Here is a 19170-nt window from a genome sequence, read left to right on the forward strand (position 1 = left end):
AACAGCTTGAAACCTTTTTTTTTTAATAAGGTAAGATAGTGGATCATCTAGGAAAGTAATTAGCTTATGCCCTTTATACAATAAAGAAAATCTATTTTTAAAACTGTTTTCCTTCTAAAAACAGTGGAAGAGAAAATTACTTCCCTGAGCTCATGAAATCATTGTGCTCTGCACTAGTGTCCACTGTTTCATACTGGAAAAAGTGGATAGTGCTGCTGGTTAATGATGTTGAGTTGCATGGTTAAATCCCGTAGCCCTGTAGGTGTTTCTTACAGGCTCTAAGCAGCTTTTGAGTCCGGGTCAAACTAAGGCATGGTGAACTCAAGTTCAGCTGTGAATACAGTCACATTTATTCTTGTTTATAGGTGGGCAGTTTCAAGCTTATTTGTTCAATACAGTTAGGGGAAAAAGTACTGAATATTTGATTCACCTGTAAAAGAACATTAGATAAGAGATACTAGGTCATTATATTTCTGGAATTTGTTTTCTAGTATTCTGGTGTATTATGAAACTTGTAAGCACTTACAGATTCTTGTTTTATGGAAAAAGAAAATTAAAATTCTTGAGAGAGGACCAAATGGATTCTGCCATGACCATTCCTTACTTATGTGTACTGAGAGTGTGTGGAAAAAATTTCAGGTATTTAGCTGCTTGATCATGAGCATGAGTAGTTTCCTCTATTTTTCCTCTGGTCCTAGAAGCACTGGTGTGTGCTTAGCTAACTTAAAGGAGTACTAGAACTACTCCAAATAACTAACATGCTTAATTTTACTAAGTTTACAAAATTAGTCGCTGGTGTAGTATTGTAGTGAAACTTAGAATTGAGATTTACTTTCATTTAGGTTGGAAGGAATTCTGAAATAGTTGAAGAAAACTGATGATAGCCTTCATTTTTAAACTGTTTCTTAATCCAGCAACACATGGGCACTAATTTAAGTTAATGGCAATATATTGATTTTTTTTTTTAAGCCCTAATAAATCTACATAGACTGTCTAACTTCCTGTGGGCTTTCAGTCATTCAGTAGGTTTCTTTGGAAGCAGCCAATACTGGATGCTGCCTCTTCAGATATTGTGCTTTGTGGGAAAGCACTAGAACATGGGGGCAGATCAGTCCCAGACACATCTGTGCAATGACAGTTTTATACAGTGGTGCAGATAAATGTTTTGAACCTGCAGAACTTAAAAATACTTGAAGAATAGCCACTAGAAATAACAATGGCCAGTTGAATAGTTATCTCTATTCAACTGAAAAAGGTGTCAGTAGAATGTGTAGTCATTATAAAAAGCCATGAATAATTGGCATATATTTCTAATAATGTGGCTGTGGGTTCACTTTAATATCTGTGTATACATTTGAAATGTGAACATTTATTCTAATCCCACAGTTTTCTTCTGTTTGAATCCTGTTGAGCTTGTTGGTCAGAGCATATTGTCTGCAAGAACTGCAGAGTTCAGAATTGCTCTAGTCATTTCCATCAGCTGTGGTCCTTGGACACTGTGTGCTTGCTTAAACCAATCTGCTTCTTTTTAATTTCCCCCCCCTGAAGACCCAGGTATAACATTTTACTCCAAGTATGTTCAGATGGTTTCTTCTTTAAGTGAGCTGTATTTCTGAGAATGTTTTGGCTTGCCTTAAATAATTGGAAGGTGGAGTTTTGTACATAAAATAGGATTTTTTTTTTCTGTAAGGAAAAAAGCTGAGGCTTGGTAACTTTCAGTAATAGAGGATTTTTTTAATACAAAAGTGATTTATAATGGGTATTAATGTAGTTTAGAGCCAAAGTTTGTTGTGCTGGGTCTCAGATTAAGAGATTCTTTAGGGAAGAGTGTTTGTAATACAAAACTGGTAAAGTAGGAGTGAGGGTAGCTTAATTATTCTCATTAAGGTATAGCCACTTCAGTCCTGAAGAAATTGTTATGTCAGAGATCGTGGACTTGCATATACACATAATGTAACCCACTGGCAGCTTCAGAGTGGATTATACAGTAATGCAGATGTCCCTTTAAGATCTGCAAAAGCTTTATACTGATTGGGATAACATATTGGGAAGGACTGTAGTTTATTTATTTTTTTATTAAACCAGAATGCTGAAGGATTATATAGTACTGTACATAAACAGTTGTTACCCTCTCCCACTGACACTGAAGGTTATTCCTGTTCTTCCCATTTTACACAAACTGGTGCTTTAAATGAAACCAGCCCTGGTTTGCTTTTAGTTAGCCAAGGCTCTGCTGTTAAATACGGAGGCACTAGGTAAGTTCCACTGCCTGAAGAGAGGAGGTCTCTGCCTGTAGAGGCTTAGCCTAGAGTGCCTAGATCATAGTCTTATAGGGGGCAGAGTTTAAAATACAGCCTATTTGACTGGTCATTGTGCTTTCAAGTTATTACTAGTTTTGTGCTTTATTTACTGATTTAAATACCTAATATTGTGTCCTGCCAAGTCAGAAACAGACTTGTCTTCAGTAGTTGTCACTCAGCACATATGCTGGTTTGAGAGACTACTACTTGCATAGGAGAAGCAGCATTGGCTCATTTTGCGTGTAGTTAAGTATGGTCACACACTGCTGTATTATTTATGTGTGCATAATACCAGGAAAGCTTGGTTGGGAAAATTGTAAACCCAGGGCAGGAACATCAGCTACTGTAGTGTAACTCTTCCTGTGGATTTGGTTGCTGTATGTGTTCCTACATCCATTGCTGAAATGAGAGGATTTGTGATGCAGGCAAGCTATTTCACTGCCTTTGATTTAAGGATGAAGGATTTAAAAAAAAAAAAAAAAAAAAAGACAGCAAAGTTATTCTATTCCCTGTCTTCTTCATGTTTACTTTCTGCCTGTAGTCTGCAATCCAGTGCATGATACTGGATTAGGTGACTGAAAGGCTTGGTGGGGCAAACTTTAGTAGTTGGTATGGTAATACTTGGTTGTCTCAAACTGCAAACACAAGAAAAGATTTAGAAAAGAATAGGTTTGCATGGGAAAGCCTGTAGTTGACAGGTCTGCAGCAGGAAGTTCCCAACATGCTCACAAGTAAGGTAGAGTTGAAGTTTTTCCCAAACCTACCAGTCTGATTTAGATGTTGGCTACAATGTAGCGAGAGAGCGGCTACAATGTATCTTAGCAACTTTGAAACAGACCCCAGAATTTGCTAGTTTAAAGCAATACAGTTTGGGATTTTCTGTCATTATTAAAATTGCAGTTTCTTTTAATGGGGCTGGTTTTCCTTTTGAGTGTGTCTGTCTGTGCTGTGCAGTTTTGTCAGCTGAGCCCTCTTATGTCAGTACATGTAGTTAGTCCGCTCAAATTATGAAGTAAAATGTGTTAAAACTAAGGATTTATGACAGTCGAAGTGAGTTAAATTTCAAAGCCTGAATTTACAGGTCTATATGCAAATGTTGCTCTTGACTTCATTAGGTACAACTTCAGACTTTTTTTTTTTAATTTTCTTTTGGTAAGCATTTCTAGTGATGTACAAATACTTTTCCTTTGAAGAACAGCCCTAAAAAGAAATAGTGTTATTGGTGTAGTGCATTTGACACTGTAGCATCTCTTGCTGACTCTTGGAATTTTATTTTTTTTGTTGCTCTTCTTGTCTTTCAAGTTGGGTTTGAAGATTATGGACCAGACTGTGATAGCATGAGGATAACAGCATTCCTGGATATTCCCGGACAGGAAAATTTAACTCCACTGGCTCGTCTTGAAAAATATGCCTTCAGTGATAACATATTTAACAGGTAAGGGTACAGCGCTTCATGGTAATGGAGTCTGATAGCATTGTGGATGTTAAGAAGTCACTAGTTTTGTTGTTGTTCTTTAAGCATGTGGCTAGTAGTTTGAATAACTTGTGTATAACATTTCCATAAAAAGAGGTTTTCCTTCTTTGTTATCTGAGTAAGATCTTTCAACTCCATCTTTGTCTTGTTTGGACATGGAGAAACCGTGTGACTGGTAGGTCTGTGTGTTCAGAGAAGAGCTTGATCTATTTTAAGGTGCATGTTTACATTTCATAAGTTCCCTTTGCATCTCATCTCCATGTTATTGACTGGATGCTATAGGGAATTAATGTGTTGTTCACTCTACAGGCAAATTATTGCCAGAGGTCTTTTGGATGTCTTTCGAGATTTCAGTAATAACGAAGAAGACTTCCTGACTGTAATGGAAATAGTGGTCAGGCTCTCTGAAGATGCAGGTTTGAAAGTTTTAGTTCTGTTTCTTTTTTTTTTAATTTTTGTAACATTTTACGTAAGCTGCAATATAGAAGGCACTAACTTCTCATTTTGAGAAGACAGTGAGTGAACTAAAGAAACTAACAGCAATATCTGTCAGTAAAACCAAGATTATTTGGTTTTTCTGTTTTTGAAGCACTGTGTGATAGGTGTCAGTAGTATTTTCGGAGGAATTCATTACACCTGAACGTGTGGTCTATGTGACACAGAACAGTTGTCTGCTTTAATACTTCCTGTGCCAGCTAGCGCTCTTACATTATCTGGTGTATTCGGGAACTGATCCCAGGTCTCTGGACTGTGATCATGTATATAAGGCTGTTCTGTTTTATTCAGCTTTGCTTTATGAACAGGAGATCTTAGTGGTATTTCGTGTTTTCATGAAGTGTTCCAGTTTTTCCTCTGTTGTGAAAACAAACAAAAAAATGCTGTTTTCTTCTTAAGGTAGTTGATCTTAATTTCATATTTACTGATGTAATTTTTACTTTCTCTTTACTACTAGAACCAACTGTACGTACAGAGCTGATGGAACAAATACCTCCTATTGCCATTTTTCTGCAAGAAAGTCGACCAAAATTCCCAATGGCGTTTTTTGAGTACCTTATGCCCATAGTGGTGAGATACCTCACAGATGTTAACAATCAGGTGGGAAAAACAGACTGTGTGAGTTGAATTGTTGAAAAATTGAGTGATTCGGTGAATTTCAGGCATGAGGAAGGGATAATAGGAAATTCTATGTTGATTGAGGTCTAGCTTTTTAGTGCTTTGTGTTTATTGGTTTTAGCACACTTTGCTAGAGGTCTGCATTTTATTTTTATACTTACTTTAGCAGATAATGGGAAACTTTTCAGGATTTACCTTGCAACATATTGAGACATTCTGTTACAGGAGTCATGGCTCCTGTCTTCTACTTCATTTTTTGACTTCTCCCCAGAATTCAATGAAATGCAATCTAATAATTATATTAAGCTTCCTTATTATATTAAACTATATTTATATTTTATATTAAAATTCCTTATGATGTTATATCTGAGAGGTTTTTTTGGTGGTGTTTTTTTTACTTGCATGTTCATTGAAAACATGCCTTTTGTGATTCTTGTATCAGTAAGTGTTGTTTTTAGAGTGACATATTTTTGTTTTGTTTATTCCTATTAATAGGTTAGAAAGGCAGGTCAAGAAGCACTGCTGATACTGCTAGAACAAGACCTTGTTGCTCAGAGTGACATTGAAAATAAGGTGTGTCCAATTCTGTTGGATCTCTCTGCCCCTGACAGTGATGATGAGTACAAGGTGGAAGCTGTGAATGTAAGTGGATTTAGAAGAAACTATTTTTTAAAATCACCTTTCTTCTGTATCTTTTAGCAGTACTATTATAAAGCTCTTCTAGACTCTAACTTTTGACAGTTGAGCGTAAACCCCAGAAAATAAAAATTGTATGTGCATTCTTAGTGCCCTGAGAGTTTTACATTAATCACTGAACTTAAACTTTCTATACCATCAGTATCTCAGTTTGTTTTATTCCTCAGTCGCTCTGTTGCGTATTGAGAACCTGCTGCTGTTATACAGTCGAAGCTTAAGTGTGCTAGGCTGTTAAGCCTTGAATCTTAATCGTTTGTAGTGCTGAGCACCCTTGAAACAACGTGAATTTCAGAGTCTGAACAGAGTCAGAACTTGATGCACCATACTAAGAGGTTAAAAATGACTGAATTCAAGAAGAAAGGAAGGTTGTCCTGGGTACTGTTTGTTAATGCCTTTGGCCAGGAGTAGAGGTGCTTTGCGTAACCTTTCTCGAGGTCCCGTGCCTTCTGTGCGATGAAGAAATCTGGGCTTCTGTGCTAATGAACCACTTGCGGAATCTTTTTGAAATAGTGCTGCTTGAGAATTGAGCTATACAGGGCAGTAATTGGGAACAAGATTGTTTTTGTATGATTAAAGATGTAAAGTATCATATCTTCAAACTCAGTAGGAGTTATTTTCTCCAAATGATGAGGGGCTTTTTCCTATAGATGATTGATTTAATGAGTATTAATAAGAACTACCACTCCATTTATAGCAGTAGTTAAGGTGAAGTCCAGGCATAGTGCTGACATTAAATAAAATAAGCAATCAAACCTTCTGTTTATTCATTAACATACTTAATTTTTTTTTTTTTAGTTTAGTGCAACAGATTTTTATTCTGAAATTTTGAAAAGATAAGGTTTAAAGAGACCATCTTTATATTTCAGGAAGCCAAATGTTTGTCAAAGTGGTAGCTAAATAACAAGAATTAAAACAAGGCTGCCAAGAACCAACTGCATTTTTAAAGTTAAAATTGCTGTGTTCCCCAACAGTTTCTTCACATTTGCTCTACCAGGTTTCACAGTAATGTTGTAAAAGTATGAATGATGACCTTATCTTAATTCTTAAGTGTTTTGAAAAAAAACCAAAACATTGGCTGTTCACTTGTAAGAAATCAGTTGACTCCCCAGAATAATGCTGGGGTGTAATTACATTTTGCTATGGCTGACACTTGATGTGTAAAATAGTTTTACCAGCTAGATTTTCCTCTTCCTTGTTAGGGAGTTTGGTATTGCTTAGGTGGTTTTTCAGGGTGACATCTGAGCACTGGGTGCCTTTTAGGAATTTGAAAATTTGGAAAGTCCTTGAATGGTGTCTTCCCTAGTTCTTCCCTGGTATTCTATGACAAAGGCAAGTGTTTCTACAAACAAGGCCTGTTTTTTGTGGAGGTAGAAAGCTTCAATAATTTTTGAAAAATAAAAATGGAAAGTTGAGTACAGTTAATCTGGCAACACTTGTGTTAAGCGTTAAACTCCAGGTGTTACAGGCAGAAGAGTTGAGCAGAAAGGAAGGGGCTCCCACACACCTTTTGACTGTGCAAATGTAAGAGTTAAAGTTATCTCAAAGTGGGAGCCGAAAGGGAAAAGGCAATCCAAAGCACCTGATTTTCACAGTAGAAATATGGTTTGTAATGGTAGTGGAAAATGACAGTTCCTCAGGGAAGGCTAAATTAATGAGCATGTTACTATCTTTAATTATGCTGTGATGTTAACTTCTATAATTTTTGATACCTGTGTATAAGCTCACATATAAAACTGGTTTGTTTTACTCTCCCTCTTCTCTCCTGTTGTATGTCAAATTTTTATTTTATCATGTTGTCTGAGCCTATAAAGAGCTGAAACTGCTTGTTTTTAAGTATCTGAACAGTCCTTTTGAAGCCAAGGGGCTTGCTTGCTTACTTAAGCTTGAGATATTTCTAATGTGCTTAAATACTGTGATTTTGTATGCTGGGGAGCGCAACGGAACGTTTGTCTTTCCCATACAAAATGTCAGTGTATGCCACATTGTAAAACCCCTGAAAATGCATTTATTAATAAAAAGTCTATTTAACCAGATAAAAAAGACAATTATATGCAGAAGTGTTATGTTCAGGCACAGTGGTGTAGAATTCTTTTCAATAAAAGCTTTAGTTTTGTTCACATAAAATAGGTGTATGAAAATACAAATAACATGTAGTAGTTAAATTTATTTGATGGTAGTTTTCTCTCTTGCTATTGGAGGTAATTTTTAGGTGGAGTATTTGGCTGTGCTTAAAAGTTTTTATAATTTTGTTTTCCTTACACATATCCCCTTCTTGATTTTTAGATAATCTGTAAAATGGCTTCTATGCTCAGCAGAACAACGGTTGAACACATGCTGCTTCCACGTTTCTGTGAACTGTGCAGTGATGGGAAATTGTTTCAGGTCCGAAAGGTGGGTGTGTTTTCAACCCTAAACCAATGAAATGAATTTGTATTTTGCTGTTCAAATGCCTGCCTGAATAATTTAGTCATAACTTTAGCTGATGAACTTCAAAAGAGTCTGGAAGAGCAGTTTTAATTTATTGACATGGTTATAGTTTCTGTAGTTCAGTAAAGAACCAGGTAACAGTTCTTGGTGAATAGCTTTTGTGTGGCAGTTACACTGATCTTACACGTTTAATGGTTTTGCACAATTATTTCGTTTAAGACACGAAGCTTGGTTATAGGATGCAAACAAGTTATGTGATCTCCACCATCTTATTCCAAACCTACAAAGTCAAGTGTGATAGATATTTTGGACATCCTTCCTTTAAAAAAGTAAACTAAAATCTGGTATTACTGAAAGGAGAAATCCCAAAAGTGTAAGAATTACTTAATTCATGGTCAAGTACAAAAGGGAGCTTGTAGCATAAGAAGTCTTAAAATACCTGAGTAGACTTAGGGGTCATGCAGAGCTTCAGCTTGGTCCTTAACATAAGCTGCACTTATGGGTATTTGAGCTGCATTACAGCCTTCTAAATAAGCATATGAAATGAATAAATCTTCTATTAACACAGTCCTATCTTAACTGATTTCAGATTTTGTCAGTATATTTTTCTAAATGAGGGAAATGCCCCTTTTGCCTTAATTACAGCATTTCTAATGTACTGTAAATGGCACTAACTTGAGACCTTGATTAAACTTTGCTTCAGCAAAGTACTTAAGCCCGTCTCAGCCACAGCAAAGATAGTTTTATCAGTACACTGAGTCCTGACCCTTATATTGTATTTTGGTCTGCTTTGGTTTTGACAGCTGCTGTTCAAAGTAATTTAAACTCTCTAGTAGGCTTATTGTCCCTTTTAGTGATTACTGTAGTAGAAGATGCTCTTTATGCAAACCTTTATTACTATTGATTTCAAAAGCATGTGGCTTATGGAAGCTTGCTCTAACAAGTCTTTGTTCAGGATGAGTTAAGGTTACAGGATGTAGTTACATGGCTGAAACTTGAATATTTGAACATGTACAGCTGTTACATGGGATAAATAATGCATGGTGTGGTTGATAAAAAACCTAACGCACTTGAAAGAGTCAGAATGTTACTCAACTTTTTTTTATGTCTTAGATTTGTGCAGCTAACTTTGGTGACATTTGTAATGCAGTTGGACAGGAAGCCACAGAAAGACTGCTGGTACGTAAAAATCAAGATCTGTTTACAAGACTTGGATTTCTCAGCTCAAAAGGTTTAATAATGAGTTCTCTTATTGTCTGCTCCATAAATTGATCTGTGCACATGCATTTTTTTGATTTGGCTAAGGCTTTGGTTGCAGTTACATAGCAAAACAGGGAAATAAATAGAAATGCAAAGTTCCTGTTTTGCAAAACATTTTAAAGTGTAATTGACAGCACATATATGCATATATACACACACATGCACTTGAGAATTACTGACTTCTTTTTTCCCCCTGAGGTAGATGATTAGTCAAGTTACAATTTCAGGGACAATAGACCATTAATAATTCTTTCTATTCTTTCCTAGTGCATATAGTTATACGTAAAATCTTCATGAAGTAAATGGGAGACAGCTACCTTTTTCCAATTTCTTCTATTAGCGTGTGTTTTTAACCCACCCCCATTTTTTCTATTCTTCACCTATTTTATTTTCTCTTCAGCTGTCATTGTCTCCAGTTTCCAAACAAATATCTTGGTAGTAAGTTGCCACAATCTTGTAGTCCTTAATTAGTCTTGGTTTTGCTTATTTTTGCCAGATTCCCAAGTTCTTTGAACTCTGTTCTGATAGCGTTTGGGGAATGAGAAAAGCTTGTGCTGAATGCTTCATGGCAGTGTCTTACACCACATCCCCAGAAGTTCGCAGAAGCAAACTGTCCCCGCTTTTCATCAGTCTTATTAGTGACACTTGTAGATGGGTAAGTGACTCGCTCTCTAACTGATGCATCTTCCCAGGCAGATCATACACAAATAATGGGCGCAAGTCAGAGAACTTTTACAGCACACTTCTAAATTTCCTGAGATTAGGGTCTAATATACTAAAATCTAATGTCCTGTAATAGCATAATATCTTACTTTTCCTCCCTTACTACTTGGGATTTCTATCCACTGTTTTTTAAGTGTAAACACCCTTATGAGAAGAGGTTGCTTGTGTTGAAGGTGTTAGTTGAAGTACACAGTGATGTCCTTCAAATTTGTAACTTGTTAAAAATTTCCTCACTGTGATTGTAGATACATGCTTAATATCCCAACATCCTTTGCTTAGGTGTCACTTATCTGGTAATTAATAATTGGTTATATTTGGTATTAAATGAAGCTGTTAAAGCTAAAAAATTGAACCCAATTTTTATTTTTCAGTGTTAACTCTGTGGGAATTGCATGAATCCTGACTGTTGTCCTTATACTATCACAGGTTCGTCAGGCTGCTTTTCAGTCTCTTGGCCCATTTATTTCTACCTTTGCAAACCCTTCAAGTGCTGGTCTTTACATTCGAGAAGATGGGACACTGAGTATCCGACCATCAACGCAAGATGTGAATTCCAATTCCTGTCAGCCAAGCAACAATATAACCTTAATGTCTTCCAGTACAAACTCTGCATTGTCCAGGTAAAATCATGGGAAAGATGTGATGTAGTGGAAGGGAGAAAAAGATACTCTTTGCTCTTTGGGGCTAAACATCTCGACTTGAGAATATAGTTCCAGAAAAAGCATGAAGAGTGAGGTCATGCATGTGGCTATTTGAGTGTAGCAACTTTATTGAAAAATTCTCTTTAGCTTCACGGGAGGGTGAAGGGAGAAAGCTGGTGAACTAAAGCATAGTGGTAACATAAACTGTTCTACAGAGTACTTCATTTTTATTTGAATAACTCTGTGTGTCTGCTACCAGTTCAGAACAACCAGTGGACATCAGACCAGAATTGTCGACGGAGGAGACTTCAGCTGAAGTTACTACAAAGCTCTCGGTTGAGAACCTAAATAAAGATACACGGGAAGAAAGTCCAGTTTGTTGTACCAATCCTGGAGAAGATGTGTCTCCACTGTCTCAGAGTGACAAAATTGCTGCTGAAGTCATTAAGGACAGCAGTTTTCCTGAAACGCACCCAAGGCTACAGCCTGCTGAGGATGTATTTAATACTTTTCTCTATTGGCGCCCTCCTCTGCCTGATATAAGTCAGGATCTGGAGTTGCTTCAGTTCAAGACTGAAAAGCACAAAGATAGCTGCTCTGTGCCATGTAATAACTGTGTCGCTAGTAATGAAATAAAAAAAGTTCTAGAAAGCTTGCAGGAGCACATAGATGATCCAGATGTTCAAGGTAAGACTCAGTAAACAGTTTAGTTCTGACCTTTATAAAACCCTTGACTGTGTTTTAATTGGCTTGGCATTCGTAAGGTGATGAGATCTTTCTTGAGTAGTAAAGTGTAGCAGAAAATTACTCAACAGCCTTTTGCACAAGACCAAAGTTACTTCTAGAACAACTGGGGAAGTCTTCCTACCTCCTGTTTGCATGAAATAAACCAGATCTAACTATAAAAGGGGAAAAAAACTGTTGAAACTTGTTAAAACTGTCTTTAAGTACTGTGGTTTTAGGGGTAGAGCTACCTGCTATCAGCTAAATTAATCTAATATTTAGTTGAGTGGGAATGGCCCTAATTTCAAGTCTCTTCTTTGCCTCCCCATCAAGCATGCTGATAAACATACTGAAGTGATGATAGCCGGAGAGTGGGATGCATGTGTGTTTCCTGGGCCAAATCCCTCTTGACAAGTGTGTCGTCCATAGTCAACGCAGTTTCTTGTTCCCCTAAGTCTCTTCAGTACCCTAGTGAATGATGTTTTCATCTACGTGTTATTCAGCCCTTCTGTGATGCAGAGCCATATCTGCAGGGGCTGCAGCATCGTTTGGATTCCTTGCTGTACTAGTAGTGAGTAGTAAGCAGACTCTGGTAGCGTGGCACATTTAGGTGTCTCCCATGGCCATTCAGAAAGGTACCAGGAAGATAAATTCTTCATGTGAGCGATCACAAGGAAAAGATTTAAAAGAGGAAGAGGTGAAAAAAATGAAAATTTAAAGCAGTAAAGGAAAAAGTAGAAATTGAAATGAACAAATGAAAGGAGGAAAAAAAGTGTAAATGAGTTTTGGTGAGAGCAGAGTAAAAGCAAAAGAGCAAAAAAAAAATCCCATTATGACTTAAGCAGAACGGTCTTCCTTCCTTTCTCAGAATAAGGAATATGTGGATGTTAGTTTCAGTTTTCCTTCTTCTCTGACAGCTTAAACATTCATAAATATGCCTGTAATCCAGTTTTCTGCCTTTTTAAAAGTTGTCTGTTCCTCTTATTTCATAAGTATTCTGGTATTCTTCACCTTTAAATGATGCTCTAATGTTTTGTCTTAAGACTGTACCTGCTGTAGGCCTGTGCAGATGTAGCTATCTCGGAGTTTCTGCGTTCAGAACTCGTAGTAACTTCATGTTCTTAATAGTAATGTAGCATAATGTGCAAATACAGCTTCTCCTAACCTTATTGGTGAGGTCGTGGTAAACATGACCCTTTGTTTTCTATCTGCTTCTGCAAAATGCTTCCCTTCTCAGGATTAAGTTTTTCTCAGAAATGTTTTAAATGCACAGTGATGCCTTTTCCAGGGGGTTGAACCAATTAAAGAATGTAACAAAAGGGTTTGTATTAAAATGTTTGTCTGTATGAAGAATGGGCAGTGAAGCAGTGTGCTGTGATGCCTCATTACAGGGGTTTGTTAGAAGTACCTTTCAGTAGCAGGAAAGGGTAGAACACTTGTGCTGCAAATGTTAGTGCATCCGTGCTATTCTTAATTTGTGAAGGCTTAGTGGCAGAGTAATGGGCTTTTCTTACTGTTTGTGCAGCTCAGGCTGGGCTTCTCTTTAACTTTTCAAAGTTAGTTAATTACAAGTTTAATGCTTAAGTGCAGAAGGGAGACTAAAATGTTCTTTGCTTTGTACAGCTCAGGTCCAAGTGCTGTCTGCTGCTCTCAGAGCTGCTCAGTTTGATTCTGTTGGTGACTATGAGACCAAAAAAATGGAAGAAGGCAGTGGCAAACTTCAGAGCAAAACTATTTCAGAAGAAACAGCTCTCTCGGATGCTACCTGCAACCAGGTGGAGGAGGATACGCTCCAATCCCCTGCCTCCCAGGATAGCATCAGTGACCAGTCGACCACCGGTCTAGTGAACAGCACGGTAAGTACGCATTGTGCTCCGTGTCTGAAATGAATTCTTACCTGCTGTATACTCTGTGTCTTCATGCAGTCACTGGCATAACCGACCTGCTTCTGATCTAAAGCCTTTGAACATTACTGTGCCACAGCTGTCACATGGTACTTAGGTTAATTAAGAAAGAAAAGCTACTGAGGGCTGGTACTTCTGTTTGCACACAAATTGCCTGAGAGTTGAAGTTCTGCAGTAGTCTTGCAGGGGTTTTTTAGAAGAAATGTACCAAGCACAGTCTCGCCTCTTCCTGTAATGAATCTAAAATCAGTCTTCTATCCCCAAACAGGAGGCTGAATTAGGTGATGACACATACACAGTTCCTAGTTACTGTTTTTTGATTATAATGTACGGATAGGAGTAAAAAGAATTGTTTGTTCTGTATTCAGTGTTGCTAGAGCTTGTTGTGAAATACAAACCCCCCCTTGTCCATGAATAAAAACTGCACATAAAACCTGTGTGAACAAAAATGTAAACTACTGTGTAAGATTTGTGTAGTTTTAGTCTTTTAAACCTTTTAATTCTTTCAAAGTTGTTTGCTGTTATTTGGGGAGATGCGTGTGCTTCATAATTTGATAGGCTTGGGAGTTTCCAGGAGTATGTTCTAAAACAAGTAAAGCTTTTATCATGGTATTGACTGACTGGGAGCAACTGCTAAGCTCTCTTGTTTAATACAATCTGAACTTATGCTAAGAATAATAAAAACTATTTGAGAGTATAGTAAAAGTAACCATCCAGAATCAATATAAATATTTGGTTTATTGTGTTAAATAAGACTGCTATTTTAGAAGTAAATCTAACTACTGTTCCCCTTGTTGCTGCTGGGGTCTTCATAGTGTATGTCTAAGTGTACAAATCCTGCCTTTTTGTGCTCGTACAAGTGCACTGGACAAGGCGTTGCCTGCAGGCGCTAGCGGTACAAGGCTGTTCTCTGCCTGAATTGCACTGTTCTGTGGTGGGATGCTTTGGAATATCCCAAACTGCAGTAAGGCTAATTCATTTCACTGGCTAATACGTCCTTTTCCAGGAGTCAGAGGAACAACACAGAGGAACCAGTGTCTTTTTAAAGAAAGAGCAAGAAAATAATCCACCATTTGAAGATGACAAGTCAAAATTACAGGTGATTAGAATAGTGTCTAATTGCTTTAGTGGAGTACTGGATACAGTTCATCTTATCCTTAATGCAGTGATAGCTTTTTGTAGTTGCTCCGTGCAGAAAGTGAAGAAATGCTTGGGGCAGGTGAGGAGAACCCTACTTTAAATCAGAAAGCTAGAAAAATTCCATTGCATTTGGTGCATTAGAGGCAATTCAAGGTCAGTACTGACTACTGCTTTGTCACTGCATTTACTGTTTGTTTTCAGCAAAGAAGAAATTTCCAGTTTAGTTTGATGCAACATGTTGATAAATTACCAGTCACTGTTCATTGCTGACTGCCCTATCCTAATAAGAGGGCAAATAATTACAGGGGTAACTCAGGCTTTGTAAAGCTAGCCCATGAAAGGAGAATCTTACCACTGTTGGTGTTTTGCTGCCAGGTGTTGGTAGCAAGGGAATACTGTAGCACAACAGGTGTATCTTCTTTCAAACCTAAAGGAAAGTGTGTGTTCCTGATATACCATCTTTGTCTGTAGGATATCATACCTCAGCCTTTACTAGACCAGTATTTGTCAATGACGGACCCGGCTCGAGCCCAGACGGTTGATACTGAAATAGCCAAACACTGTGCGTACAGTCTTCCTGGGGTGGCCTTGACACTGGGCAGGCAGAACTGGCACTGCCTGAAAGACACATACGAGACGCTGGCCTCGGATGTACAGGTAAAAAAAGGGGGTGTAATGATAAGTCAGTATTTTGGGTAACTTTGTTCCATTTGCACTGCAGTTACAATATCATATGCTATTCTTTAGTGAATATACACTAAAAATACAACATTCAAGATTTAAATCAAACTTTGTAAATATGACTAACATCTACTGCTGTGTAACTAGCTCTGTTCTTCTGCTCTCTGCCCTCACATAGGTGTAGTTCAAAAGCTTCTTTATTTTAGTTAAGGTACCTAATACAGTTTGCCTCAACTGTTTGCAGTGGAAGGTGCGTCGGACGCTAGCTTTCTCCATCCATGAACTAGCAGTTATTCTGGGGGATCAGCTGACGGCTGCTGACCTGGTGCCAATTTTCAATGGATTCTTGAAAGACCTGGATGAAGTGCGTATTGGTGTCCTTAAACATCTGTACGACTTTCTGAAGGTAGGAAAGTTTAATTTAATTTATCAACGTACATTTTTTTTTTCCTGACTCCATTATACTAGAAGTTTTTTTTAGACGTGCAGGTATCAAAATCTAATTACATGCTTAGTTTTGTGCAGTACTGCCATTGTATGTATTGTTTTTTAAGGTCCCTCCATTCTCTTCTGTCTCATCAAATATCAAAACTGAAACCCTGTTGTACATGTGGTTGTAAATGCTCCTACCTGTTGCAAAGGAATTGATATTTTGTGCAGTCCAGCTGGGAAGTTGGACCGTTGGCAGTTTGTATTTGGGGCTGGGAGACAAGAGAGCAGATCCTGGTGGGCTGCTGCCTAAGAAACACAGACCCTTATTGCAAAAGTGATGGCTGCACGTACTTTTGTGTGTGTCCAGGCACTCAGCTGATTGTGCACAATTTCTAGTAAGCATCATGTGAATGATCACTTGCTTTCAAGTAGGAAAATGCACACAGGTGTGAATAGACTAATACACCAGAGAACTGCAGGTACTGAATTTTGTCAGTTTTACACTCTTAATGTGGGGGTTTTCTTCCTTCAGTTACTTCATGCAGACAAAAGGCGAGAGTATCTTTACCAACTTCAAGAGTTTGTGGTGACTGATAACAGCAGGAACTGGAGGTTTCGTTATGAGCTGGCAGAGTACGTAATTTTGTTAATTCAGATTTTTAATCTACATTACTAGCTTGGAAATAGACAATTACATTCCGAAGTTTGCACCCTCTAGTTAGGAGCTAAAAGATTACAACCATTCTTTATTAAGGAGCTAAACTTATAAGGCGCTGGCTGTTGGGGTTGGGTATTTTGTTTGTTTTTGGAGCCTTTTGCAGGTTTTTTTGGCAAGTTGTGTTATAATCAAGCGTGACTGAAACTTGAATGTCTGTGATTATACCAAAATGGAGATTTGGTTTGCTTGCAGCTTATGAAATATAATGATCTGATAGATACTATTCAGTGAGGTTTCCATTTTTATCCAGTTCTAGACTGCCTTGTAAAAATCAGTGCAGTGTGTGTACAAAGTCATTTTTCTAATGGGTATGTAGGATTCTTAAATAATTTTATTCATTTGGTATTGCTATATGACTGGGTGTACGCAGGAGGTAGAGTAACATCCCACTGTTCTTTTCCTAAAAGCCTTGTTGATACTTGAAGCACCCAGAGAATGTTCCTAGGCATGGTTTGCAGCTAAAATCTGACCTTCATGTTTATCTCATTGCTCTGCTGGGCTACTGAGGATTCACTCTCCCTTTATAGTTTGGCCCAACAACTGTCTCGCTGGGTGCCAGCCTGTTGCACAGCAGCTCCCTGACACCTAGTGTAGGTCTCCATGCGTGGCTGTGGGTAACAAACCGGCAGTGCTGTGGCTAGAGTGACTTCTGTGTGGTTCAAATGCATGCACCCTGTCCTGAAATGTACGTTTCTACACCAAAGCAAATCTTTTGGTTTTACTCTGCAAGAATGTACTGTGGGCTGATGTTGCCAAGAAACTTCTCATTGTACTTTTGTTTGTATGTTTTGTTTGGGATAATTTTGATTCATTGGTACATCAAGTTTGGATAAGTCTCTCTTGGACTCCTTGCTGGATTAAAGAATGTGCATCTCTAATACATGTGTGCATCTTTATCCAGTAAAGAGAAGAACAAACTTTTGAACTGCTTTGTAGTAATCACACATTGCTGAGGCTCCAAACGATTGTCCCCGATGTTGAACAGATGGTTTAATCAGAGCAGGTTAATGTTGCATTTGCTCTAATCACTTTCTTTGTGTTTCAGGCAGCTGATCCTAATACTGGAACTCTACAATCCCAACGATGTCTATGACTACTTAAGGCACATTGCACTAACTCTCTGCTCTGATAAAGTTTCAGAAGTTCGGTGGATCTCCTTCAAACTGGTAGGGGATTTAGGTCACTTCCTGGCAGGAGAGGAGGAAATGATCCTTGAGAGGGATACCCAGGTTCCCTCTTTCTTTCAGAAGAGTGGGGTGAATTCAGATGTGTTTTGATAAACACAGTAAACACTATGGAAAAAGTGGAATGAAAACTTTATAAATATTTTAAGTTGTCAGATTTCCACAGATAGTAAAATCTTTCTGTGGTTGCATATGAGTGATAAATGTATTTTTAACTGGATGAAAACCAGGACATAGAGATCTGGGAGACCTTCCCTTAGGTTGGGGCAGGGGGTGGGATTTACTCATCTTTCCTCAAAGTTGATTTAATTTATGAACCTAATGACAGTGCCATCATCCAATAGATGTCCTGAATGGATAGCAAGATTCTTTCAGTTTCTTCTTTTTCTTCGTGGCACCATGGGAAAAGGGGCGTTATTTTAAAGGTTGTTTTAATGTCTTTGTTTCACCTGAACAAACAGCTTTTTTTAAGGCTTATGCTTTCATGTGTCCAGAATAGGCACAGTAATCTAGTCAGTCGTGCAAGGACAGCTGATTACACCCAACACAGGTTTTGGTCTCCCTTTGTAGGATTCAAATGAAATGATGCCTTTCTAAATTTCCAAGGGCTACAATTTAAGTCCCATCTCCCCTTCACAGGTTGTAGCGATACTACAGAAGTTCTATGCAAACAATGCAAATGCGCTGGGATTAAATTTCATTAATGAACTTGTAGTGCGGTTTCGTCACTGCTCCAAGTGGGTTGGAAGACAAGCTTTCGCCTTCATTTGTCAGGTTGGAATGTTCTCTGTTTCTATTTCATGTGGAGCCAGTTTGAGGCTTTTCAGCAATGTGGGCAAAACCGGAATTTGGACTCACAATTTCTTGTCATTCTTTGTGTTCTGTAATTCTGTGGGCTGACAGAAGACAGTGGCAGAGTTAGCCTGGTCCCAGTACTTCAGTATGTTTATCTGGTTTTGAAGCTGTGGTCCTTGTTTTATGCTCTGCCTGCAGCTGACCCTTGTGCTTCCTGGTGTCCCGGTAGCAAAGTCAAGAATTAAGTCCTAAACTGAGATGTGTTTTATACTACTTTGAGGTGATTGGATAAGGATTCCCAAGAGTTCTTTAAACTACCAACGGGTGCTAGGTGCCAGGAGCTATTTTCCTCTCTATTTCCACTTGCCAACCGCCTTCCACACAGAAGACTCCTACTGGAGTAGTGAGGAGCAGGGGTTGAATGTTGGGAGCTGGAAGGATGCTGACAGGCAGGAGGGCAGCACCTCCTAAAATGTAGTGGGAAGTTATCCGCTCTTACGGTGGGTTGTCCTCAGATGAACGTTAGAATGCCAAGACATCTTTTCCCAACGGTGCTGCAAAGGTTTCACCAACACAGGGCAAATCCAGGGCGGGATGGTGAGGAATGACAGTACTGATCTTGCTTTCTCATGTTCTGTGTTTACCCTGCAGGCCGTAGTGGAAGAAGAGTGTATGCCTGCCGACCAGTTTGTTGAACACCTGCTCCCCAGTCTTCTGAGCCTGGCTTCGGATCCGGTGCCGAACGTGCGGGTTCTGCTGGCCAAGGCCCTGCGGCAGACCTTGCTGGAGAAAGGTGCGGTCATTCCCTGCCCGGGCCGGAAGCCCTGGCCGACCCCCCGGGCGGGAACCCCCGGCCGACCGCTGCCAGTGCGGTTGCTGACGGCTAGCTGACCTGGTATCGGGCCGTTCGGTGCCGTGTGGGCTGGGGGTGCGGGAGCGGCGGTTCGGGGCCCGGAGCC

General features: G+C 38.8%; 1 protein-coding gene across 1 annotated transcript; it reads left to right on the forward strand.

Moving 5' to 3' along the window:
* The first annotated feature begins 3608 nt into the window (after nt 1-3608).
* Nucleotides 3609-19102, forward strand: LOC104512357 (serine/threonine-protein phosphatase 4 regulatory subunit 1-like). The gene is made up of 17 exons (XM_010155305.1): nt 3609-3735; nt 4084-4190; nt 4727-4869; nt 5383-5529; nt 7867-7974; nt 9124-9189; nt 9767-9925; nt 10420-10613; nt 10894-11321; nt 12981-13213; nt 14268-14360; nt 14873-15058; nt 15327-15488; nt 16047-16147; nt 17278-17398; nt 18056-18190; nt 18863-19102. The coding sequence occupies exons 1-17, from the start codon at nt 3638-3640 to the stop codon at nt 19100-19102; spliced, it is 2721 nt and encodes a 906-aa protein (XP_010153607.1). The 5' UTR covers nt 3609-3637.
* The last annotated feature ends 68 nt before the right edge of the window (nt 19103-19170 follow it).

The sequence above is a fragment of the Eurypyga helias genome, unplaced genomic scaffold (genome assembly GCF_000690775.1).
Source record: "Eurypyga helias isolate BGI_N326 unplaced genomic scaffold, ASM69077v1 scaffold15577, whole genome shotgun sequence".
NCBI classification, from domain to species: Eukaryota; Metazoa; Chordata; class Aves; order Eurypygiformes; family Eurypygidae; genus Eurypyga; species Eurypyga helias.

Excerpts from the sequence above, each read along its gene's own strand:
- LOC104512357 (XM_010155305.1), top strand. The coding sequence starts at position 3,638 with ATGAGGATAACAGCATTCCTGGATATTCCCGGACAGGAAAATTTAACT. Across the intron at positions 4,191-4,726 it reads CAGGCTCTCTGAAGATGCAG|AACCAACTGTACGTACAGAG; the intron begins GTTTGAAAGTTT and ends CTTTACTACTAG. Across the intron at positions 4,870-5,382 it reads TCACAGATGTTAACAATCAG|GTTAGAAAGGCAGGTCAAGA; the intron begins GTGGGAAAAACA and ends TCCTATTAATAG.